Source organism: Geotrypetes seraphini, chromosome 3 (assembly GCF_902459505.1).
Source record: "Geotrypetes seraphini chromosome 3, aGeoSer1.1, whole genome shotgun sequence".
Taxonomy (NCBI): domain Eukaryota; kingdom Metazoa; phylum Chordata; class Amphibia; order Gymnophiona; family Dermophiidae; genus Geotrypetes; species Geotrypetes seraphini.
This window is the reverse complement of record NC_047086.1, coordinates 279,142,105-279,168,858: the sequence shown is the minus strand read 5'-3', so window position 1 is coordinate 279,168,858 and position 26,754 is coordinate 279,142,105. Positions and strand designations below refer to the sequence as shown.

Genomic DNA, 26,754 nt, shown 5'->3' with positions numbered 1-26,754 from the left:
AGCTAACTAGGCTCCAGTTTGAATATTGGCCAGTGCCCAGTTAACTTTCAGATTGTGGCATCTACCTTCCTGGTGTTCTTCCACCCCCTACAGTGCTGATCCCACTCCCTCTTACCCCAGTCTAGAAGAACCAACCCTCCCTACTCCCCCCCCAAAGGCCTCCTGGGTCCTCACTGAAATTTGATTATTTAGTGGGGTCTAAAGGGCAGAAGCAATGCTCTCTCCTTTAACAAAATGGCTCTTTTACCACTGTCACCCTCCTTGTCACTTCCCTTGCCTTTGGCTTGGGCACTCCCCTGCCAATTGATTGGGGAGATGGGGATGGATAGCATCTGATTTGCTTAAACCTTGAAGAATCAGGCCCTTTGTGTTGATATAGGGGGATGCAGTGTCACTGGTCGAGCCTGCAGCTCTCACTCTCTCTCTAACAGGAAGGGTGTTGAAAAGTGTTGTATCCTGTTTGTGCTTGTGAAGTCACTGGAACTTCCTTCTCCATGGCCTTGTTTTCCTTCCGCTTTCCTTGCCGATTCTCTGACATTCTTTTGTCTTTCATTGCAGCTCTGGGGTATAATCAAACAAGGATACAAGTGCAAAGGTAAATCACAAGTGGATGTTGTTTTCATATCCTGAGTAGCAGCACGATGTGGGATAAAATAAGATATCAAAGGCTAATACTGAAGGAAACCAAAATAGCTTCATGGAATTAGAGCAGAGATTAAATAATTGTGTGCGCTGATTGCTGAATGCTATTATTAGAGGAGATGTGCATAAAATATTAGTGCAGATGAGTAAAACTTCAGAGAGAAATTCAAAACTCAATACAAAGTTGTACAGCTGACAGAATCTGAAGCCATGGTTCTCAAATCATGACCATATTTATTTAAAAGATTTCTCAACTGCCTATTCCTAGGCGGCTTTACAAATATAAACATACATAAAATAAAAACACAAGATTTGTACAAACAACAAAGATTACAGATCATTTAATGAAGACAGTTAATTCACAGCGCTCCATAATATATTAATCCAAAACCCGGAATAAACCCCTCCTCCACCTTACCCTTTTCCAGAGAAGCTGTTCTTATAACCTTAAGCCTCAACTTACCATATACAGTATACTCGAATATATGCCAATCCGAATATAGGTCGAGACTCCCATCCCCCCCCCTGCCAGGCTCTGAACCCAGCCCTCCTCACTCCCTGCCAGGCTCTGCACCCTGTCTCCCCTCCCTGCCAGGCCTGCACCCAGCCCTCTTCCCTTCTTGCCCTACCAGGCTCTGAACTCAGCCCCTTCCCTGCCAGGCTCTGAACCCAGCCCCCCTCATTCCCTGCCAGGCTCTGCACCCTGTACCTTCTTCCCCCTCTAGTTGTCTAGTGGTAGGCTGGGTCAGTGACCCATCATTCCCATGCCGGACAAAAATGCACCGACAAACGCGCACCAACAATCCCGCGCAAGACAGTTACTGTTATAACCCCCCACTAAAATTACAAGTGTTTGCGCTCCCGTTGGGGGAGGTGTGGGGGCACTACACTAACCCCAGTACACTAAAAACTGCCGAATACCAAAAAAACTAAGCAAAACAGCAGTTTTCCATGTAGTGGGGGGTCCCCCATACACCCCCCCACACCCCCCTCCAACGGAAGCACAAACACTTGTAAGTTTACTGGGGGAGTTACACACACAAACACACACCCTCACAGTGCTAACAGCAACTGTTTTAAGCCAGTGTGCAAAAGTCCTGCGCGGGATTGTCGGAGCATTTTTGTCCGGCACGTTTCTGTTACAGTACCAACCAAGACAGGAGGCATCCCTCCCAACTCTCGTCCTGGCCGATACTAGCAATTTTTTACACTCACACATCCCCGTGTACATTTTCCCTGGTGGTCCAGCGGTGTAACCCACGCTGAGCCCCTCCTGCCAATCTCATGGCTAGCAGCACACCCGGGCCGGCACACAAGAGCAAGCTTTTCGAGCTCCCACCTGGCCCTGTGCCACTCCATGAATGGCTGCTGTGAGAACTGTGAGTCCTGTGAGAACTGGCGGCAGCCTTTCAGGGAGCGGCGCAGAGCTGGGCGGGAGCTCTAGAAGCACGCTTCTGAGTACTGGCCCGGGTGCGCCATGAGAGCAACAGGAGAGGCTCAGCATGGGATACACTGCTGGACCACCAGGGAAAAGGTACGCGAGGGAGGGGTGTAAAAGATTGATAGTATTGGCTGGGACGGGAGATGGGAGAGATCCCTACCATCCCGGTCTAACAGGCCTGCAGCCAGTCCGGGAGGGTGTCGGTTGGCCACTGGGTGATGACCCGAATACAGGACGAGACCCCCATTTTTGGGCCATTTTTATGGCCCCAAAATCTCATCCTATATTCGAGTATATACAGTAATTTCTTCCACATTTAAACAGCCTATATCATAGGATATTAGAACATAAGAGTTGCCATACTGGGACAGACTGAAGGTCCATCAAGCCCAGTATCCTTTTTCCAACAGTGGCCAAGTCAGGTCACAAATACCTGGCAAGATCCCAAGGAGAAAACAGCTTATATGCTGCTTATTCTAGGAATAAGCAGTGGATTTCCCCTTTCCCCAAGCCATCTTAATAATGACTTATGGACATTGCATTCAGGAAATTATCCCCCAAAATTTTAATAATAATAATAACTTTATTCTTCTATACCGCCACAATCATGCGACTTCTAGGCGGTTCACAACAAAGAGAGCTGGACAATCAGCGCGTTACAACATGTAGATAGACAGTGAATTTACAGTATATAGAATCTTAAAAATGCAGCGTATTACAATATACAGTTTGTTTAGAATTTCAGAGGGGCCCTTTTAGAAAAAGTAGCGAGTTACAGAATACAATTTGTTAAGAATTTTTAAACCCTGCTAAGCTAATTGCTTTTACTACAGAAATAAACATACTATAGTTATGAGTTTCTCTGGCTTGTCAGACTTCAGGAGGTGATTTGAGAGATGTAATGGCACCTCTTCTAAAATTTTCTTATTTTAATTGAAACATTTGCATATAGCACTGACTTCCCTGGAAGCCAATATTTTGAATAACAATTTCAAGGCTTCTGTTTGCTCTCACTATGGTTGTGCACAACGTCACAATGGCATGCTCTTTGTATGTGTGTGTTCATAAGAACATAGAACATAAGAAGTGCCTTCACTGAATCAGACCTTAGGTCCATCTAGTCTGGCGACCCGCACACGCGGAGGCTAAGCTAAGTGTTCCCTGATGAAGACCCTGTTTTCCTATATCCCTCAATGTGATTTGCAAGAAGGTGTGCATCCAACTTGCCCTTGAATCCCAGAATGGTGGTCTCCGTCACAACCTCCTCCGGGAGAGCATTCCAAGCGTCCACCACTCGTTGTGACATTTGTCCTGGGCCTGTTGCCCCTCAATTTCAGTCCATGACCTCTTGTTCTTGCTCTATTTTGTTGAATCCTTTTATTATTTTAAAAGTCTCTATCATATCCCCTCGCAGTCTTCTCTTCCCCAGGGTGAACAAGCCCAGTTTTCCAAGGTGTTCTTTGTAGCTCAAATTCTCCATACCCTTTACTAGCTTCGTGGCTCGCCTCTGCACCCTCTCCAGCAGGGTTATATCCTTCTTTAGGTAGGGAGACCAGTGTTGGATACAGTACTCCAAGTATGGTCTGACCATTGCTCTGTAAAGCGGCATTATGACGTCCGCCGATCTACTTGTGATTCCCGTCTTTATAATGCCCAACATCCTGTTTGCTTTCTTTGCCGCCGCTGCGCATTGAGCCGATGGCTTCAGGGTCCTGTCTATCAGTACTCCCAGGTCCCTTTCTTGTTTGCTCTTGCCCAATGTCACATCTAACATTTTATATTCATGTTCCTTATTTTTTCTGCCCAGGTGCATCACTTTGCATTTTTCTATATTAAACTTCATCTGCCACTTTTCCACCCACTTCTCTAGCTGGTTTAAATCTCTCTGGAGTTCTTCGCTGTCCATGTGTGACTCAACTGTCCGACATAGTTTAGTGTCATCTGCAAACTTGATTACATTACTTGTTGTTTCCTCTTCCAGGTCATTTATGAAGATATTGAATAAGATGGGCCCAAGAACCGAGCCCTGGGGCACACCGCTTGTCACCTTTTCCCAGTCCGAGAACTTCCCATTTATGCTTACCCTCTGCAATCTGTTCTCCAGCTATTTGCCTATCCATTTTAGTATATCCCCTTCTATTCCATGGCTTTGTAGTTTCCTCAGAAGCCTAGCGTGTTGAACCTTGTTGAACGCTTTCTGGAAGTCCAAGTATATTATATCCACTGGGTCTCCGCTATCGATTTGTGTGTTCACCTTCTCAAAAAATTGAAGTAAATTCGTCAAACATGACTTCCCCTTCCTGAAGCTGTGTTGACTGGCTCTCATCAGGTCATGATTTTCCAGGTGTTGCACTATGCTATCCTTGATTAGTGCTTCAACCATCTTCCCAGGCACTGACGTAAGACTCACAGGTCTATAGTTGCCTGGTTCTCCTCTCGATCCTTTTTTGAAGATTGGGATTACATTTGCTATTTTTCAGTCGTCTGTTATTTGCCTGGTTCTAATTGACAAATTAGCTAGGGATTGTAATAGCTCTCCGATTTCTACCTTAAGTTCCTTCAGCATTCTTGGGTGAATTCCATCTTGTCCAGGGGATTTGTCACTTCTTAGTTTGTCGATCTGATAGTATGTCATGTCCAAGTCCACATTCATTGTGGTGAGGCTTTCCTCAATTCCTCCCTTGAATACTTTCCTTGTTTCGGGCATTGATGCAGTGTCCTCCTTGGTAAAGACAGACGCAAAGAATGAGTTTAGCCTATCTGCAATCTGTTTGTCTTCCTTGGATGCACCCTTTTCTTCCTTGGTCGTCGAGAGGGCCCACTGCCTCCTTTGCTGGTTTTTTCCCTTTTATGTATCTAAAAAAGGGCTTGAAGTTTTTGGCTTCTTGCGCTATCTTTTCCTCATAGACCTTTTTGGCGTCTCTTACCACCTTGTGACACTTCTTCTGGTCAACCTTGTGACTGTTCCAGGCCTCTGTTGTTCGTTCGCGTTTCCATTTTTTAAAGAGTTCCTCTTTTCCCTTACTGCATCCTTCACCCCTTTAGTTAGCCAAGCTGGTTCTCCTTTATTCTTATTATTCCTTCCTTTGATTATCTGCGGAATGTAGAGATTCTGCGCTTCGGTGATGGTATTTTTTAGTAAGGACCATGCTTGATCGACCATTTTGATTTTGGCTGTCCTTTTCTTGAGCCGTTTTTTAACCATGGCTCTCATGCTGTCATAATTCCCTTTTCTGAAGTTAAAGTTTGTGGTGTGGGTCCTGGTTCGTTTCCCCTTCCCAATGCCAATTTTAATGCAAATTGATCATGTTGTAATCGCTCGTCCCCAGTGGAACCGTGACTTCCACATCTGTTGTCCTTCCAGTTATGCCATTTAGGACTAAGTCCAAGGTTGTGGTTCCTTTTGTCGGTTCTCCCACCATTTGTTCTAGGAAGCAGTCCCCTATTAATTCCAGGAACTTTGTTTCCCTGCTGCAGTTTGAGGTTCCCAGGATCCAGTTTATCCCCGGAAAGTTGAAGTCTCCCATTATCATTACGTTACCTATTCTACATTCATGGTTGATTTCCTCTATCATTTCTGTGTCTTCTTCTTCCGTCTGTGCTGGGGGTCGATAATAGAGGCCAATTTTAGTATCTGCTTCATTCTGTCTATCAATCTTTATCCATAGGGACTCCAGTTTTTCTTTTCCTTCCATCTTCCCTTCACTGATAGATTCTACTCCTTCTTGGACATACAGGGCAATACCTCCCCCTTTTTGCCCTATTCTATCCTTTCTGTATAGTTTGTATCCCTGCAGTACTGTATCCCATTCATTTTCCTCATTCAACCATGTTTCTGTTATTCCAATGACATCTAGTTCTTCTCGTCTTGCTAGTGCTTCCAGTTCTCCCATTTTGTTTCTCAAACTTCTGGCATTCATGTACATACATTTGAGCTCCCTTTGTACTACCTTCTTAAACTTCTTAGTCTTCACAACCCTTTTTGTATCTATTTGCGCTCTTTCTCTGTCACTTTCGATTGCAACATGCTCTTCCCCTTTATCTAAGCAGTTGTTCATAGTTCCTTCTTTGGGATCTCCTGATGCCTGGGCCATCGACTGGTTGTCGACTGTCGGCTCTCCCCTGTTTCTTAGTTTAAAGCCTTCTCAATGGTCTTCTTCATGTTTTCAGCCATGTTCAAACTCTTTGTATGTGTGCATTCTATTTTCTGTCTTTTAACCAGTTCTTAATCCATAATAGGACATTACCTCCTATCCCATGACTTTCTAATTACCTCAGAAGGCTTTCATAAGATACTTTGTCAAATGTCTTTTGAAAATTCACTTACAAAATATTAATGGCTCACCTTTATCTACATGTATATTCATCCCTTTAAAGAACTATAGTAGATTGGTGAGGCAAGATTTCCCTTGACTAAATTCATGATGGTTTTGTCTCATTAATCCATGTTATGTAAATGCTCTGTAATTTTTTTTTCTTTATACTAGTCTCTACCATTTTGCCTGGCACCAACATCAGACGCACTAGTCTATAATCCTTTTTTAAAATTGATGCTACATTAGTCATCCTCCAGTCTTCTGGTACCATGCTGGATTTTTTTTTTTTTTTTTTTTAATTTATTTATTTATCAATTTTCAAAAACATATCAAGTATACACTTGTACAGAAAGGAGAAGCAATAAGGAAAAATAAAATTCCAAAGTAACATTAATCACTATCACAGCAAAAATATTCATAGTCTCCTCCTCAAGTCCTCAATTTCATGCTGGATTTTAAAGATAAATTACTAATTACTAATGATAGCTCTCAAGTTCATTTTGCAATTCTGCTCTGGGATGTATACCATCCGGTCCAGGCAATTTGCTGCTCTTCAGTTTGTCAAGTTGCCCCCTAAAATCTCCCAGTGTTACAGAGATTTGTTTCAGTTTATCTGACTTAACTGTATTGAATACCATTTCTGGCACTGGTATCTCCCCCACATCTTCCTTGGTGAAGACCGAAGCAAAGAATTAATTTAGGCCCATTGTCTATAAACAGCACCTTAACTTAGGCACTGGTAGGCACCCTACTAATATCTAAGTTAAGAGGGGAACACCATTTAAGAGGTCTTTTAAAAGAGATTTCCAGGCACCTACCGGCACCTTAAAAAAATGGTACCAGAATCACACCTCCGGTGCCTAACTCCACTGTAGGCGTGGCTAATGCCAGAAGTAGTGTTAGGTACGATTCATGGCAAAGGTAGGCACCAGAAATGTAGGCCTTGTGAATCCTGGTCTATATTTATGGGACCTACATTTGCCGGAGTCACAATTCTTTCCACTAAGGCTTTGTCTTTCCTGAGTTCCCCTTTTACTCCTTGGACATCAAGCGGTCCACCTGATTCTTTTCCCAGCTTCTTGCTTCTAATATATCTAAAAATTGCAATATATCTGATCTGGTATTTTTTAATAACATTCATGCCTGACACAAATTTTTGACCTTTGCAGCTGCTCCTCTAAGTTTATTTTTCATCATTCTCCTCATGTTATCATAATCTCCTTTTTTAAAGTATCACTCAAACAAGCTAATCCAGTATATGTAAATTAGATCATTCCTTTTACTGGTAGCTCAAGTTGAAATATATTCAGATTTAAGTATTTCTCTAGCTATAGTCTAAAGGGCCTATTTGTTAACATATAAATGCTATTTAACTGCAGAAATATTTACCATGGGATTTCCTGACCTTCAGTATAGATTAATGAATCCCTTGGTAAACTCTTATATTTTTGCATTCTTGGCCACAGTAAAATAAAAATAGTGAGCTAATTTGGACTTGCTGCCTTGTACAGAGATAAATGAGCTGTACTAAATATCATCTCTTAATCAGTGCTGCTTCTAAGGAGCAGCTAGATATGTACAAATTTTTTTTAGAGCGACAAGTTCTAAAATCCAGCAATTTTTGATCTCAGTATTAGCAGTGCACTATTGTTTATAGCACAAAAAACAAAAACATCACACGTATGGTAATTGATTTAGTTTAATTAATTACTTTTTTGTAGTTTAATTTTGTTTGAAAGTCAGATTGGGTCAGTATTTTTGTGAGCGACCTAACCTGAATTTTTTTTAAAGTATAGCCTCCCAGAACCTACTCCCATCTCCTAATCCCTGATCTTATATAAACAATAAGGGTATCATAATCAAAAAATATAAATGTCCAAAAAGCATCCTAAATTGACACTTGAACTCCCTAATGGCCAGGGCATCCAAGTGCCGATAATCAAAACTGCCTTTCTGTATGTCTAGTGAGATGTACCAGTCTCTATGCATCCAGAGCTCAAGATGAGAACAGTGGAGGCATGATATGGGCAGGTTTTAAGCGTAAATAAGGGCAAGTTAGACTTAGACGTCTTGCAGCGATAATCGAACGTTTTGCAAGATATCCTGGACAAAACTTAGATGTTCAGAGTAGACCTGTTATAGAACTGTCTGAGTGCCATAAAGTTGCCCAAACTGTTCAGATGACTACTGCATGCATCTAGGTAAGATACTCCCACACTCCCCCAGTGTGCACTAACCCCCTTCCAGCACACAAAAATGAGAACAAAAAGGTACATACCCGGCTCTCTAGAACAGCAGCATCTAGCATGGGGAAGCCTAGTAGAGCATTAGGTGTGTAGAGTTTCCTGGTGGGTGGGCTAGTGAACTATAGAGAGAAGGACCCAGGCCCATAAAGCACTAACCACAACATCTATAGTATTAAGTATTAACTCATCAAAACCCACCCAAACCTTACTCTACTGCCATATAGGTCCCACCTGCAGTCATAAGGGCTATTGGGGTGCTACACAGGTGGATATAGTAGGTTTTGGGGGAGTTTTGGGGAGCTCAACATAAATTATAAGGGGATTATGGACACCCTTTATGTGAAGTTCACATCAGTGCCCTCTAAGCTGCCCCACCACTCTGTTGGGATGTTTATGTGGCAAATCCATTACAATGCTGGCCCTTCCCACATCCAAATGGGCTTGATGTGGACGTTTTGAACATTTGTATTCGAAAATGGCCAAAAAAGTTAGACATCCTAAAGGCCAAGATGTCCAACAACAAAAAAAATTTGGGCATCTAGCGGTTTTGAAAAAGGATATTTCCCTGCCTCAGTACTGTATTTGAACGTCTTGCAGGATACGTCCAAATTCAGACTTAGACGCACTATTGAAAATGCCCCTCCATGACTCTCCCTCTGAATTCATACCCATACCTGACTCCTTTTAAAAATAATGTCTCCTTCTATCCCTCCCTCTTCTCCTTACATCCCTCTTTTAGCACTATGATAGAACCCTCTCCTCCCTCCCCCTGATCCTTTTTTAAAAATAAGACATTACTGCTGGAGCCTTAAGCTGCTATTTAATAACTGGCAATTGTTGGAAGGAGTGACCAGGGATCACTCCTGCCCACCACTACCTACCCAGCTAGAAGAATCCTTATCCAGCATACTATTCTACATCCCGCCTAAAAGATGGCCCAAAGCCAAAGAAGACTTCTGCGAATTTGTCCTGCACAATTCTATCAGCCCCAACTACAACATCATCACAGGGGACATAAATTAACACCTAGACGAAGAGAACAACACAGACGCAATAGAGCTTAAAAACTTCCTAACTCTACTCAACTACAACATCCCCGTACCCACACAAACTCACGAAAAAGGTCATCATTTAGACCTAGTTGCCATGTCCACAAAGGAAAACCTTGACCCAATCATCTCTCTGACTGAAGGCACCTGGCATCACGACATCTGGTCCGACCACTTCACCTATTATTTTAAGCTGATCTGGTCACATCGAAAATCTAAAACACGTCTGATGATAAAAAAAGAATATCAAACAAGAGGTTATATTAATCCAGAAGAATACTGGTCAGAATACAAACCGCATACAGTAATAGAGGAAGGAATAGATTTCTGGGACCATTGGAATACAACCAGTACTTCCATCCTAGATAAAATCGCCCCCATACATAAAAGCAAAAGCAACGCAAACAAATACAACAAATGGTTTGACACCGAACTATTAAAAATGAAACAAACAGCTAGGCGACTAGAAAGGATTTGGAATAAAACAGGAGAACTGACAGACCGCAACAAATGGAGAGCCTACATAAAAACCTACAAACAACTGATAAAAGACAAATGCAAAGCGTTCTGCTCCACCAAAATTAACTTATCATGCAAAGGTTCACAAGGAATCAATACAAAAAAGTTTATTCAACATAGTCACAAACCTATTTGACACCACCTGCTATACCACACCTGAGCACAACACGAAGTTACCCACCGCGAAGGACCTAGCTCTATATTTTGATTCCAAAATTAAAAACCTAAAAAATAACTGTATAAGCAATAACGATGTAACAATCATCCCCAGCAACTACCAAATAGCTAACTCACATGACAATGAAATACCTACAGACATGATCTGGAGTTCCTTTCTAGATCCAGAATGGAATACCTACACCAAACTCTACAACGAATACTCTAAATCTCACTGCATCCTAGATACGTGCCCTCCAGAGATTATGAAAGCGGCACCACCAGAATTCAAAATATCACTATTACACTACCTAACCCACAACCTAAAAAATGGGACTTTCCTCACTAACAACGGCCACATAATAATAACCCCCATCCCAAAAAATAGAAAAGAATCCTCAGCGCTAATAACCTACAGACCAATAGCATCTATCCCATTCATTGTAAAAATCATGGGACTAGTACACACCCAACTAATGGACTACCTTAATCAATTATCTTTCCTGCATGAAACTCAATCCGGCTTTAGAACCCTATTCAGTATGGAGACAGTAATCACTGCCATCCTAGACTATCTGCGCCTATTATTTAGTAAGGGCCTCAATGCCCTGATCATGCAATTCGACATGAGCTCTGCATTTGACTTGGCAGACCATGAGAAAATGATGCAATGCTTAGACGCCATTGGTATCAGAGCTGAGGTACTAAACTGGTTTCGTGGCTTCCTCACATCCCGTTCTTACCAGGTACGCTTTAACAACGAACACTCCGACACCTGGAGCAACTCATCTGGAGTGCCACAAGGGTCACCGCTTTCCCCACTGCTTTTCAATATCTACATGTCCTCATTAGGTGTGAAACTAACCCAACTAGGAATAAAACTATTCAGCTACGCAGATAACTTTACAATCATCATCCCATTCGCCAACTCCATCTCGGAAACCATTCCCAAGGCATCCGATGCCATAAATGAGATGGAACAATGGATGACAGATTTCAAGCTCAAGCTCAACCCAGAAAAAACAAAATTCTTCATTGCCTCCCCTCACCCGCTTGACAATAAAACCCCACTATGCATCAATAAACTCAACTACCCTATTCAGCCCATCATGAAAATACTGGGTGTTATTCTAGACCAATGCCTAACAATGAAGGAACAAGTGGATTCCCTATTCAAAAAAGGTTTCCTTACTCTCTGGAAACTCAGAACCATTAAATCATACTTCGATAAGTCAACATTCAGAATCCTAGTGCAATCCCTCATACTGAGTCAGCTGACTACTGCAACATCGCCTATCTAGCAATCTCACAAAAGAATATGAGACGTCTCCAAATAATGCAAAATGCTGCGGTCAGACTTATCTTCGGGCTGAAGAAATTCAACCACGTGATACCCTACTATCGGCAGCTGCACTGGCTACCAACGGAAGCCCGAGTAAGGTTTAAATTTGCCTGCCTCTGCTTCAAAGTACTATACGGGCTGACCCCCAAGTACATAACGGACCTTTTCGCATTTTCTAATAACAAACTCAAGAGAAACACACACCCAAAACTCATTTCCCCTCCAGTTAGAGGCTGCAAAATGAAAAAACACCACGAACACCTTCTCTCTCACCAAGCAGTCCTATGGGGCAAAGACCTAGACCAACTGCTTTCACCCACTACATACGGGGAATTCAGGAAACGCCTAAAAACATATCTGTTCCAGAAATACCTAAACAATTGACCCGCTCTCCCTCTCCCTATTCCACCTGAACTTACAGCACTGTTATAAATATGATCTGTTATCTTCATCTTATCGTAACTTTACATTACTATTTATCCCCAACAAGTCCTGTTGGACATTACCTACTAAAATGTACATATTACATTTTCGCTCAGCAAATTGTATTTCTATACTATTTCCTCCAGAGGTCTCTGATCTCTGTATTTCCTCTGAATATCTACTTATTGTATTTCGCTGAATGTCCAGCACTCTTGATTGTAAACCGCCTAGAAGTCGCAAGATTGTGGCGGTATAGAAGAATAAAGTTATTATTATTATTATTATTATTACCTACCAGGACTCTATAGAGGCATGTGTTGATTGGTGGGCAAGGATCACCAGAGGGGCCAGAATACTTTTATAAATGAGTTTGGTGGTTGGTGATGGTAGTGTGGGGCACTCCTCTTTATTTGTAAAACGTATTGTGGATTAATGTGGGGGGTTTTCTGCATTGGCCCCTTTAGCTTACTCTGTGGGTGCATCAGTTTGCACTTTAGCAGTCTTATGCTCCTGGGGAGGTGCTGTTAATGTTCAATGAATAATGAAGTTTTATTACATTACATTACATTACATGCTTATATTCCGCCTGTACCTTGCAGTTCTAAGCGGATTACATCAGAAAGATAGCTGGACATTTCCAGGAAGAGAAATACAATTAAAGAAGTTGGTCCTAGTACAACAAAAAAGATAGCTGGACTTTTCCAGTAAAGGAATACAATTGAAAGCGTAAGGTCTAAAGCAATTTTGATTCTAAGAGGGGGTGAGAGGGGAAACGGGAGGGATTAGGACGTTTGGGTGAATTTCTTGAATAGTAGGGTCTTGATTTCTTTGCGGAAAGCCTTGAGGTCAGTTGAAGCTGTCAGTAGGTTGGTGATAGTGGGATCCAGTTTAGCTGCATGTGTTGCTAGTAAGTTGTCATACATCTTTTTGCGTTTAGTTCCTTTAAAAGGGGGGTAGGAGAAAGGGGATTGGGTTCTCCTCTGGTTGAGAGGTTCCTGTTTAGACGGTTGTTTAGGTGGGTGGGTGCCATTCCGTTTAATGTTTTGAATAACATGCAGCATATGCTATGTTATTCATTTTACATAATAATGAACTATTTTGCATGCATTTGCTGCTCATTATTTAAATTGTGCTATCTAATCTAATCTTTGGTTTATATACCGGTTCATCTCCCAGTGGAGCTCAACTTGGTTCACATATAATTAAGACTAGAGTACATAGCAGAAAACATAGGAGAAGGAAGAACTAACTAAAAAATATGGTCAAAAATCCTGTATTATGCTGCCTTACTAGCAAATGAGTTGGTGCTATAATTCAGCTTAGTAAATTCATCCTTATGTTTGCACCAGAGGCTGTGAATGGTAAGTTACTAGCCCAAGGTCTGTCAGGAGAAATGGAATTTGAATCTTGGCTGTAGCCTGGCTTAGCCCATTGTGCTATTCATTAGAATATTCCCCCTTCCCTACATTTGCATTTTATTATAAAAATCCATATCAGTAAGGCAAATGCTCCCTTGCTTTTGAGGGTACTAGGGTAATTAGGCAAAATTATGGCACAGTGCTATAGAGAATTCATATATCAGGTATGAGTTTTGGCTTCATCAGGGAGGCCTCCTGTGTGACAAAGATTGGTATATGACAGGTTGACAAGAGATAGGAAGCTTTTAAGATTAATATTCTGTCCCATTGAATTCAATCACCTGGCTTACTATCCTTCCTAGCCAGTCTCCTGATTCCTTATTTCCCCTCAAGATCCCTTCACTCAGCTAACCAGGGCCTACTAGTAATTCCTTCCTTTTGTCAGGTCTTTCTAGATGTTTCTAGAAGTTCCTATTGTTGCCCTCACATTGTAGAATGTATTTCCATGATATCTGCATCTCGAGCAGTCACTCAACAACTTCAAATCTCAGCTAAAGGCTTATTACTTTTTTCTGGCATTTCCACAGATACTTGATTTTTAACTTGTATTTCTATAAGATACTGTGTTTGATTCTTGACAAATGAATGAGAATGCTCCAAGCTACTATTGTTCTCTCCTTCCCTTATTTTTCCTCTCTTGTGACTATGTAAACTTTCCTCTCCTATTTCCATTGTATCCTATTTCTGTCACTTACTGTTGTGTTTTCCCCTTCTTCCCCATTTAATTTAGTTATTGTAAACTGCTTAGATTTCTTTTCTGAAAATGGGCAGTATGTCAATTAAATTGAACTTGAAGGCTGATTCTGAGGACTACAAAGAAAAATGGGGAGACCCAATGATCCACAGTGAAAACAATCCTCCGATGAAAACAAGAACAAAAAACTGTGTGGATACAGATGTTCTGGAGATAATTTATTATATACTGACATATAAAAACATGAAAATTCAATGAAAAAAGTACAATGATAAAAAATATAGTGGTAAAAATCCAACTGGACCCTACACTGTTCGTGTTTCGGCGAACACGCCTTTCTCAGGGGTCCAATTGTTTGCAAACTCACATGTAAAGAATTGGACTGAAAACAGTTTATTATCTTTAAACATTGTAGAAAAATTTATGGATGACTAATCAATTACATAAACAAATACGTGCCTGTTTTAGTCAGATGCTAGGGAAAACCATAATCTCCTTACCCAAGGTTCATTATTGTGCCAGTTTATACTAAGAATAGAGACCAAAGCTATGGGAAGAATTTTATTATGAAAATAGAAAAATATAATTCATAAGCCAGCAGCAATAACTAATTATTGTTCACAAAATATCCAAATACATGTATGAAACTCAGTACATAATTATCACACCACACTTGTTAGATAAATAAGTAAAACTAATTCTTACACTCTAAATAATTCCTTATAATAATAATTCCTGATTAGCAGCAATCTATTACAGTTTATCACCAAGAGTAGCTTTACAAATCCTTATTCTATACAGCAAATGGAATACTTTTATCTAACCCCAGCTGATAAGATAGATAAGTTCCTTATTCTCACCATCTAATTAGGCCTTAGCCCGGGAGACGGAATTATTCTTCTCAGCACAAAAGATATGAATTCCCTTGGTACAGGAACAAGAGTTCGTTAGCCACTGGTCCAACTGTAAATTAGGTTGGCAGCAAAGGTTTCCTTTATGTGATGGAATCCAGATCTGTTTAAAGTCCGGTTTTCTCTCTCTCTCTCTCAGGCAGAGAGTCACAAGAGGTAACTTTCTAGGTCTTAATTATTATAAAAGATGTGCAGAGAAAACCTATGAGAAGATGCGAGCTTCCTCACATCCCAAAACAGACTAAATTATTAATTAGCACGTTTCACTTGGATCTCGTCAGATGACCTCTCCGAACCAATCCAGAAACATAACTTAGATGAATAGCCTTTCTGTATGGAGTCTCGCTCAGGCCATGAAACAGAGGTGCCTTCGTTAGGTAAGACCAGCACATGAGCCATAACTCCCCCAAGATTCACACAGGCTGAGCATGTAGGCATAGCTGGATGTCCTTGACTAGAATACAGTTCTGGTACATACCCAAAATGCATCAGGCAGAAACAGCAAAGATGTATTCTTCTTTCTCTTCTTGCTATGTTTAGGCTGGAATGATTTCTTGCAAACAATGGTTCAGGCTTGATGATGTCAGAGAGGCCTAACCTTCAGGTGCAAATAAGGAAACACCCCTACAACATGTGAGCAAAGAACACCGCAAACAAGCTGAAGTAGCAAAAAAACACTCACGTTCTTTGCTCACATGTTTAAAGACAACAGACTGTTTTCGGTCCAATTCTTTATATGTGAGTTTGCAAACAATTGGACCCCTGAGAAAGGCGGGTTCGCTGAAACACGGACCGTGTAGGGATCGGTTGGATTTTTACCACTGTATTTTTTATCATTGTACTTTTTCATTGAATTTTCATGTTTTTATATGTCAGTATATAATAAATTATCTCCAGAACATCTGTATCCACAGTTTTTTGTTTTTGATTCTGAGGACTGAAATCATAAGGAGAAAGGTTAAGAAGGAAAGAATGAGTGGCAGCTAAAGAAGGCTGGGAGTAGCATGTGTGTGTGTTTTTTCTTTTGGAATGGTAGTAGCAGGAGATTGGGGACACACCTGATGAGCTGTGGCAGCAATAATTGAAAGTCAGAAGCAATGGAGGATTCTGAGGAATAGGGAGTAACAGTGGAAGATCCCAAGGAGCTGCAGCAATTTTGGCTGGAGACTGAGACTGCCAGTCGGAGGTTTGATCTTGAGAAGTAACCTCAAAGAGATGGAGAAGGAGCTCAACGTCAATAATGGCAAGGGGTCAGGAGAGCATTATTAAGAAAAGCTAGCAGAGTTGGCTGAGATCAAAGGTGGTTGCTGAGAAGCAATAGTAGGAATGGGGAGATAGCAAAATGACATGGAAAATGTTGCTTCAAATGAATTCACATCCATAATAAACACCTGTTTCAGGCTTTGAGTTTCTTGTATGGTAATTTTTTCCAGACTGTGGTGCAAACTGCCATAAGCAATGCAAAGAGCTACTTGTGCTGGCCTGCAGGAAATTCTCCAGGGGAGCTTCTTTGGGCAGTAACCATGGTTCGCTGCCAAGCAGCCCATCACAGCCACCAGGTAAAGAAGAAGAATTAAAATCACACTAATGCTCTGTAAAGAGTGATGCTTACAGTTCAGACTTCATATGAAAGTATTTTGAAAAAAAACAAAACCAAGAGATTTACTTATCCTGTTTTAGCCATTTGTCATGTCAGTTTCATGTGTCGAATGGAGCTGGCAGTAGGGTGTTAAGCTCTTCTCCCTCTCCCCCTATACTATATATTATCAATTTTTGCCAAAAGCCCAAGAAGAGACCATTCTCAGCTCATGGTAGAGATCTTGCATTTTCTTCTTAACCAAAAAGAAGCCAAGAAGTAATATAATTTTAATAATAATGTTGATGCGGTGATAACCTGTGATACACTGTAATAGGTAACTTACAAATAGCATTTCACTTAGTGAAGATACTATACCAGCATGATCTGATGTCAATATTTGGTCTACAGTAAATCTAAAAACTATTTTCTGCAATATTAAGTTATTCTTTCTTTAGAAGAATTTAATCTCCAAAAATATGTATAAAGTTCACAGGTTGCAAATATTTGACTTCTAAAGTTAGTTTTTCTTTCTTCAAAATATCTGCTCTTATTATATAGACTTCAAAAATAATAAGCATACATTTCTCAATTTTGATACATGGAACTATTAAACTTATGGGCCCCTTTTATCAAGCTGTGGAAGAGTGCGGGCCAACAAGGTAGATGCTCAGTCACATTTATCTCACTGGTCTGTGCTAAAACGCTCTGCCGTGGCTTGATAAAAGGAGGCCTATATGAATTAGAATTTAACCGGACACAAACCGCCCTATATTTCACAGTATTTAGCTGGACAGGAACAGCTCCTAGCCAGCTGAATAGTGCTAAACTGGCTAACTGCTGATATTCAGTGGGAGATAGCTGACCAGCTGATGAATATTGGTGTGATATATCTACCACGGCTGAACATAGACTGGAAATTTGATGATGGTAGCCAGATTTGGCCCTGGCATTGAATTTCCAGGTTTGCCAGTGACCGTGGTAGGTAGCCAGCCTGCCTCCCATGGTCTGAATATTACCACAAACTGCCCAATATTCGGCACCCAGATATTCAATGCCAAGCCATTTTTGGTGACAGACATTGAATATCCGAGTCTTTCAATGCTGGCTAGCAAATGGCTGGTTATGGCTTAGTGGCCAAAGATAGCCCTGCTTTTTATGTGATTTTATTTGACCACTAATCCTGGTCATTTAAGTTCTGAATACTGGGACTTAAGTGGTAACGCCTCCAACATTACTGGCTTATTTTTGGCACTAATCGGGCATTTTCAGCAGTGATAACTGGTTAAATGTTGCTGAAAATGCTCAGCCACCAAGATGCAAGTTAACTAGTTGGTGGCCATTCCCAGCTGGCTAACTCATACTGAATATCAATCAATCTGTGTGTATCTGTTGTAGTAAATCACCTAGCATAATTCCCTCTAAAGACTTATAAGCAAAAAAATTTCTTCTTAGGCAAAAAAATTTTTGTTACATTATCTTGTGATTGCTGTCAGCATAGCTATTGCTAGCATTCAGCATTTTCAGTTTGCATAACTAATGTCAGCGAAGGCCTATGGGAAATTATATCAATCTGACTTTGGCATGTGAATGTAGATAGACCCTGAGGCCCTGATTCTCTAAAAGTGCGTCCCGATTTTAGGCAGCTGTAGGCGTCCTACAGCTGTCTAATCAGCCAATCGGGATGCACGTTTTTTTAAAAAAAATGCTCCCCAGGCAGGCCGCCTATATTGAAGGCGAGGCCCGCAAGACACCTAGGCCCTGATTCTGTATAGGACGCCCGGGAGAGGCGTCCTATTCAGAATCGGCCTAAACTAAACCCCGATTCTGTAACCGGCGTCCATGTTACAGACGCGGGTTAGAGAATCGGGTTAGATTAGACACGGCCCGCTACACTTATCGCGGCAAGGGATCTCTCTGCCGCTATAAGTATAGCGGGCCGTGGCCCCCTGACCGATCACTGGCAGGAGGGTGCCCAAACCCTCCTGCCCGAAGACGCACCCCCCTCCCCGACACTACCGACCGCCCCCCCCGACACTACCGATCGCCCCCCCCCCCGACAATATCGGTCGCTGGCAGGAGGGTGCCCAATCCCTCCTGCCCGAAGACGCACCCCCCCCCCCGACACTACCGACCGCCCCCCCCGACACTACCGATCGCACCCCCCCCGACAATATCGGTCGCTGGCAGGAGGGTGCCCAATCCCTCCTGCCCGAAGACGCACCCCCCCAGCGCTAACAACCCCCACTCCACCAAACCTGTTCTTACAGATGGGTCTTGCACGTTGAGCAAGCAGGCATGCCTCGTCGAAATGAGGCGGGCCCGCCCCTTCCCGGCCCATCCCGCCGAAGCCTAAGGCCTGATTGGCCTAGGCTCTAGAAGCCTGGACCAATCAGGCCTTAGGAATAGCGGGTCCGCCCATCCCTACTAAGTCTAAGGTCTGATTGGCCAATCAGGCCTTAGATTAAGTGGGGATGGGCGGACCCGCTATGCCTAAGGCCTGATTGGTCCAGGCTTCTAGAGCTTGGGCCAATCAGGCCTTAGGCTTCGGCGGGATGGGCCGGGAAGGGGCGGCCCCCCTCATTTCGACGAGGCGTGCCTGCTTGCTCGACGTGCAAGACCCATCTGTAAGAACAGGTTTGGTGGAGTGGGGGTTGTTAGCGCCGTGGGGGGGGGGGTGCGTCTTCGGGCAGGAGGGATTGGGCACCCTCCTGCCAGTGACCGATATTGTCGGGGGGGATCGGTAATGTCGGGGGGGCGGTCGGTAGTGTCGGGGAGGGGGGTGCGTCTTCGGGCAGGAGGGTTTGGGCACCCTCCTGCCAGTGACCGATATTGTCGGGGGGGGATCGGTAATGTCGGGGGGGGCGGTCGGTAGTGTCGGGGGGGGGCGGTCGGTAGTGTCGGGGAGGGGGGTGCGTCTTCGGGCAGGAGGGTTTGGGCACCCTCCTGCCAGTGATCGGTCAGGGGCCACGGCCCGCTATACTTATAGCGGCAGAGAGATCCCTTGCTGCGATAAGTATAGCGGCCGCGTCTACTTACAATGTAGACCAGCATTTTGCTGGCCTACATTTTTAAGCTTCTCATCTACTAGGGAGACGCGTAGGGCCGCCTAGGTTCAGCCTAAGGCCCGCCTAAGGCCCTTAGACGAGCTTAGGCATCTTGCGGGTCTCCCTAGGCTCCCGGAGGCGCCTTCAGGCCTGCCTGGGGAGCATTTTTTTTTAAAAAACATGCATCCCGATTGGCTGATTAGACAGCTGTAGGACGTCTACAGCTGCCTAAAATCGGGACGCACTTTTAGAGAATCAGGGCCTGAGTGTAGGCAGACTGTTTCATATGGCCCAAAAAGACGGTGTTAAATAGCCCTGATTGAATCATGATTAGCTAAAAGGTGTTAATGTGTTAATGTCTGATTAAGAGGGTGCTTACGACAATGGGTCCAGGTGCACAGATAACTAAAGTTAATCAGAAACTATTGTCAGAGGCATACTGGAAATTATATTTGACCATAGCCTATTCTTCGGCTAGCACAAGTTTACTAAGGAGGGGGAGATTTAACTTCTATTGAAGCTCAATAGTTTCTATATTCAGAATAAGATTCCAAGCTATAAAAGCCTCCTCTCTGCAACACACATGAAGCTCTCTCTTTCTCTGTCTATCCTTCTCTTTATCTATGGAACACGAAGCTTGGACCATCACCCCATCCCCCTTTTCTCTCTCTCTCTGCCTTTCCCTGGAACTTCAGGCTTCTATGTCTCTCTTTTCCTCTGAACTCTGTAAGGCAGGGAAACTGCGTTGCTCTCTTATTAATTGTAATGCTTAATTGTAATGCTTATAAATATTGCTTTTCTGAAAGCCTATTTCTATAATATATTCTTTATGCAATCACCTCTGGCTGTGCCTTTTTGATTCTACTTCCTGGTGAATCTTCAGTGAGGGAACTGAATCTGGGACCTGGCGTGTGTAAGGGCGCCTCTCAAGTGACACCACCAACCATATATTGTGGGGGCCACTAACAAACCTTACAATTGCTACTTATTACACAATATGGGAGGTCTTCCTAAAACATCTCCTGTTATTGCTTGTCCTGTGGCAGCAGGAAATGACATTTTAGGAAAGTCTCTCCTTCTGCTGCTGGAAGGAGAGGCTGCTGCTGATGCTGTGGTGGGTGGAGCTGGGGAATTTGGGGGGACTGGGCTGAACAGGGCCTTGGATGGGAGTGGGCATTAAAACTTCTGCTTAGGAGGTCAGCCCCCCTTGGCAGCTCTGTTACTTGCTGGCTTTCAGTCCTTGCTTGTGGCAGTTTTGATGCCTTAGTAGGTAGGAGCTTATCTCAGCAGTCAATGGTTAGGTAGGCAGAATCAATCACTAGCAGGGAATCTGCCTCCTCTGTGCACCCCTTTGTTGGGACATGTGATATAGGGTTGCCAGATTTTCCGTTTGGAAAATCCGGACCCCCTTAGACCTGCCCCCAGACCCGCCCAGTTCCACCCATCCCTGTCCCATCACGCCCCAGCCCCGCTCCCTGCTCTAAAGTTGAGCAGGAGGGCATTCGCACATGCAACGCAATGACATCATGCACACGACATCATTGCGTTGCCCTCTACCCCAACGACAATTTTGAGGGAGGCTTTTCAAAACCCAGACAAAGTGCCGGGTTTTGAAAAGCTGTCCAGACCCCCGAATATGTCCTTAAAAGGAGGACATGTCTGATAACTCTAATGTGATGACATGTATGTGCATACCTTAGAGGGAACTATGGCTTCTATATGATTCACTGCCAGAAATAAAAGTCCCCAGAACACTATGATTTTTTTCATCAGATCAAGATCTATGTTATAACAAATGCAAAACCCTAGTGTGGCATAAAGGAAGCTCAATAGCATAATCCCATAATTGCCTTATTATGGATTTTTGCTTACATACAATTGGCATGAAACCTCAGGTCCAACTTTACAAGCCCACCCAACATTATATTTGCTAGTCTTGCTCATTTTGAGATTAGCAAGGTGGGGGTGAAGCAGTTACATAGGGAATGAAATTCAATCATCCTTTTCTGGTGTGAATAAGAGTCCCAGAACTTCCCATCTTGGCACTGATGTGTCTTTCATAGAGCTTCCAAGTTACCCAGTTCCAGAAGGGAGATTTTAGGGCTGTTCTGGTTTTCTGACAAGTTTATCATGATGCATATTAGGACTGACAGCACAGATTTAAATGGGTAGAATCAGGGACTACAAATACCACACTGTATTAGAATGTATGTTGACATCAGATTTTAACTATGTCATTTGAATATTTTTCCATGCTACATATTATGAGTATATGACAGCCGGGACAATCATTTTTTACACCCCCCCCCCCATATAAAAAGTATTTTTAGTAATTTTATTTATTTTTATATCCCATCCATCCTAGAAAGTAGAGAACAGGTTACATTTTAACATTCACAGTGTTACAATATAACACTATATAGGGTTACAACCTCTCCAACCCCATGCCCATGCTATAGTGTAAACAAAAAAGAATTATCCTCTCTCTTTTAGAGACATATTGTAATCACAAAACAGAAAATATAATTATATTTTCTACCTTTTGTTGTCTGGTTATTTTATGATTCAAATAATGTTGGTCCTAGGCTCTGGTTTCTGTTTGTTAACTTGCTCATCAGGGTCGCCTGCCCATTTGACTTTTTCTTCTTTCTCTGTGCTCACCATCCATTTTCCATCTCTGTACCTTCCCTTCCATTGCCATATCCAACATTTCTTTCCCACTGTCTACCATCTCTTTCTCTCTCTTCCTGCCTTGTGCTCCAGATCAAACCTCTCTATTCCCCTCTATGCAGCATCTCTCCCTTCCTCCCCTCCATTATTATGTGCAACATTTTTTTCCTCTCTCCTCATGCACCATCTCTCTATGCCCTCCACCCTATGTCCAACATTTCTCCTTCTCTCTTCTCCAGGCATTTCTCTCTCCCCTTCCCTTAACTATATGCAGGATACCTTTAGGTTGCATCTCCAGTGGCATAGTAAGGGGTAGTGGCACCCCTCCCCCACCCATGCCATGCGTGTGCCCCCTTCTCTTTTCCCCTACCTTTTTAACGTCTCTGGAGTGAGCTGCTTGCCCTTTGATGTCACTTCCTAGATGTGGGTCCTGGAAGTGACATCAGAGAGAGCACTGATGCCGACACGGGCAGCAACCTCATGCCAGGGAAGTAAAAAAGGTACAAGGGAAGGCAAGGGGCATGCACACAGGGCGAGGAGAGGTCCCGTGCCCTTAGGAAGACTGCCTCCCCCTTACTACACCTCTGTGTATCTCCCTTCCTCTTCTCCAGCCCATGTGCAACAATTCTTCCTCTCTCTCCCCCCCTTGTACAGTAGCTTTCCATCCCTCCCTCCTATCACCCTGTGCAGTAGGGAGGGGCTCTTGAGTCTCTCTCCTCCTTGCTTCCTCCCTCTAATATCCTACCACACATATGAACAATTCTAAATAACTTCTTCACACAAAACACAGACCTTTACCAAGAAATTAAACTCAGCAATAGAAAGAAAAACAGATATGCACTTTTTGTAATGAACACACAGGGGTCCTGGGCCCAGAATCTCCTAAAATTAGCCACCCACCCCACTTGCTGGTGTGGATCCCAAAGCACTACCAGTTGAAGACCACCTCTTTTGGCAGCTAGCAGCCGTGTCCCTGAGCTGCCAGAGCTTGGAGAGCTGCCAGAGCTTGGAGAGATCTGGCTAATGGACTGAAGGAAGAGATCTTCAGCTACCAGAGCTCTGGGATACCCCATCTGTTTAGTTATTTATATTTTGCATTTGGGCAAAGGGCATGGGGAAGGGCAGGGAGAAAATTTGGTAGTCATCTATTTTGGTCTCAGGGCTGCTGCACACCCTCCCTCCTTCTCCCATCAGCTGTCTGCTAAAACACTGATGACAAAACAAAGATCTGTGATAAACATATTCCAAAGCTAACATATTCTGGTTAATAAATTTAAAATAAAACACTTTTTCTACCTTTGTTGTCTGGACATTTTATTTTTGCATCATGTTAGTCCCATTTTGTCACTTTTGCTTTCCTGTGTCTTCTGATAATTCTCTTTCTAGTGGTTGTTGCCCAGATGCCTTTTCTCCTCTCTTGTTTCATTCCCTCTCTACACCTGTCTTTGATGTATTGATCTTTCCTTTTTAGCTCTTCTCACCCTTTTTTCTTTTCTGCCTCTCCATCCACTCAAATTTCACCCTTCGTTTTACTTTTTAGCTATCTACCAACTTTACATCTCCATTTCTCATGCTTTAGCTCTCCCATTTCCTGTCTTACTCTTTTCCCAGCCTCCTGTTTCCTCCTTCCTCCTCCCAATTACCACATTTCTACCATTGTACTCACTCTAACTATCACTAGATGAAAAGCAAATAAATTGCACTTCAACAGCGTCCCACAATGCAGATCCCAGCACTTTAAGGCATAGAGACAAAAAAACCTGTTATTTATCTCCATTGCTGCTTTTTCAACTCTGCTGTTAGCTGGATGTCATGTGAAGAAGGCATTTGAGATATTCCCCTGATATAGCCTTAAAGTGCTGGGATCTAAGTCATGCGACGCTGCTGAAGTGCGATTTATTTGCTTTTCAAACACATATATATAGTTGGACTCATCACTGTTGCCATTACATTTTTATAAGTTTGTGTATTGTGGACTTTCACCAAGAAGATATACACTGAAGACAATTGAGATTTTGGATGAATAGTTTTTGATTTTGATGTGGTGGAGTGTTTTTTTTTACAGACCTATGAATACATGAGCTCTAGTGAATGCTATACAAGTTCATGAGCTGTTTATTGAGGTCTGTTTTTCCCCACATTTCACTTTATAATTTCTTGTGATTTCAGTTTTGTATGTATGAATGAAAGGCCCAACACTCTTTGAGTGGTAGTAAAAAGTATATTTGCTATAAAATAAAAGGCTGCAGGAAGCTAAAATTTACTATTTCAAAATTAAGCAAGCACACAAAAAGGTTTTCTTTTTCTGTTCTGCCTCCCCTCCCCCATCCTCTGTGCTCCACTTGTTCTCCACAAAGACAACTGACATACAAATAGAGCCCATCTGGAAGGACAGTATGAGTAAAAGTATATTTCTTCTGGAATATTAAAACTGATATTTTTTCCCAGCAGCACAAGATGAAGTTTTTGAATTTCCCAGTGTCTCTGGGGAAAGCCAAGACCTAGACAGCCGAGCAATCACCTTAGTGACTGGCTCCTCGAGGAAGATTTCAGTGCGTTTGCAGCGAGCTACTACTAGTCAAGCCACACAGACAGAGCCTTTGTGGCACGAGCCTGGCTGGAGTGACTCTGGGTCTCACACCTTTCCAAAAATGAAGTCCAGGTTCTACGTCAAAACAGGGAAGAGCAAGGGCTTCGCCAAGTGGGAAAATGAGAAATCCAGTATACAAGCCAACACGGACTTAAGCATTGCACATCTCACAGAACATGTCACAGATCACAATGGAAAAGAAACGGATCAAAAAACTGAGGTTAGTAAGAAAACAAAAAAAAAAAATGCATTTAGGAATAAATTCAATAAATGGCACCAAAATGTAGGTGCTGGGACGGTCTGAGCTGAGCACCAGTTTCATGTTTAAATCTTTATTGATTTTCAAACTTCGATAGTGCAATACAATTGGTAAATCATAAAATAATGCATAGAACGCACTAATAACTATACAATTATTATATTAAACAGTCATTTACTCCCATCCTCATCTTAATTATTAATACAACTAGTCTTTAAGCCCGTTACATTAACGGGTGCTAGAATAGATGCGGCGTGTCTTTCTTTCTTTCTTTCTGTCTCTTTTTCCTCCGCTGTCCACTACCACCCCTTGCCAGCTCCCCCTGTCCAGCAGTAGCCCTTCTCCCTTCCTTTTATCTCCCCCATGTCGAGCAACACCTCTTCCGTGCTCCCCCTGTCCCTCTTCCCTGCTCCCTGGTCCAACAGCACCTCTTCCGTGCTCCCCCTGTCCCTCTTCCCTGCTCCCCAGTCCATCAATACCTCTTCCGTGCTCCCCCTGTCCCTCTTCCCTGCTCCCCGGTCCATCAGCACCTCTTCCATGCTCCCCCTGTCCCTCTTCCCTGCTCCCCGTCCATCAGCACCTCTTCCGTGCTCCCCCTGTCCCTCTTCCCTGCTCCCCGTCCATCAGCACCTCTTCCGTGCTCCCCCTGTCCCTCTTCCCTGCTCCCCCGTCCATCAGCACCTCTTCCATGCTCCCCCTGTCCCTCTTCCCTGCTCCCCCTGTCCAGCATGTTCGTTTGCAACCTGGTGAGGATAGCGGCCGGCTGTAGCGAACCTCGCAGGCCACTATGCACCTCAGTAGCAAGTTCCCTCTGACGCGATCGCGTACGTCAGAGGAAATGTGCTACCGAGGTGCTAAGTGGCCTGCGAAGTTTGCTACAGCCGGCCGCTATCCTCACCAGGCTCCTTTGAAGAGCGGCATCGGCAGCGGTACTAGGCAGTTTCACAGCAGCGGCACCAGCAATCGAGCGGTGACGACACGGTTCTGGCACCGCTGGGAGAGAGCTTGCCTGCACTTCCTCCAGCAGCAGCGGTTGGTGAGTGAGGGTGGGAGGAGGAGAGTCGCCAGAATGTTCCCTGCCCCCATGTTCTAAAATAGAATTTGGCCACAGAACAGAAAACATGGCGGCAGGGATCACAAAGCCCTAAGTGCGCATGCGTGCTTAGGGTTTTATTATATAAGATAAAACATATGATGTGATTTCAATATTATAATTAAATAATTTAACTCCTCAAAGTACATGCTAGTGTAAGTTTGCAGTTTCACACCTAAACTTAGACACAAACACTGTTGTAAGTGCTCGTGCCTAGCTGTTGACAGTTAGGTGTGTAACCCGTAGTATTCTATAACCTGCATGCATAACTCATAGGTATGCCGCTGAACTTGAGAACGACTGAAATTGCACATACAGCTTCTAGAATAGAGATTAAGGTTATGTGCAACCAGTTGGTGGCC

The 26,754-nt window shown here is 43.2% G+C and overlaps 1 protein-coding gene across 14 annotated transcripts in view; it reads left to right on the top strand.

Moving 5' to 3' along the window:
- The window catches only part of RASGRP3 (RAS guanyl releasing protein 3), a 299,643-nt gene that overhangs the window by 221,519 nt on the left and 51,370 nt on the right, over positions 1–26,754 (top strand). For 11 of the 14 annotated variants that reach the window (XM_033938594.1, XM_033938597.1, XM_033938586.1 and 8 more), the window contains 3 exons: positions 559–595; positions 16,591–16,716; positions 24,899–25,260. In XM_033938594.1, the coding sequence (XP_033794485.1) occupies positions 559–595; positions 16,591–16,716; positions 24,899–25,260 (525 nt within the window). The remainder of the gene's footprint in view (positions 1–558; positions 596–16,590; positions 16,717–24,898; positions 25,261–26,754) is intronic. The other 3 variants (XM_033938596.1, XM_033938599.1, XM_033938598.1) reach the window with 3 other exon arrangements.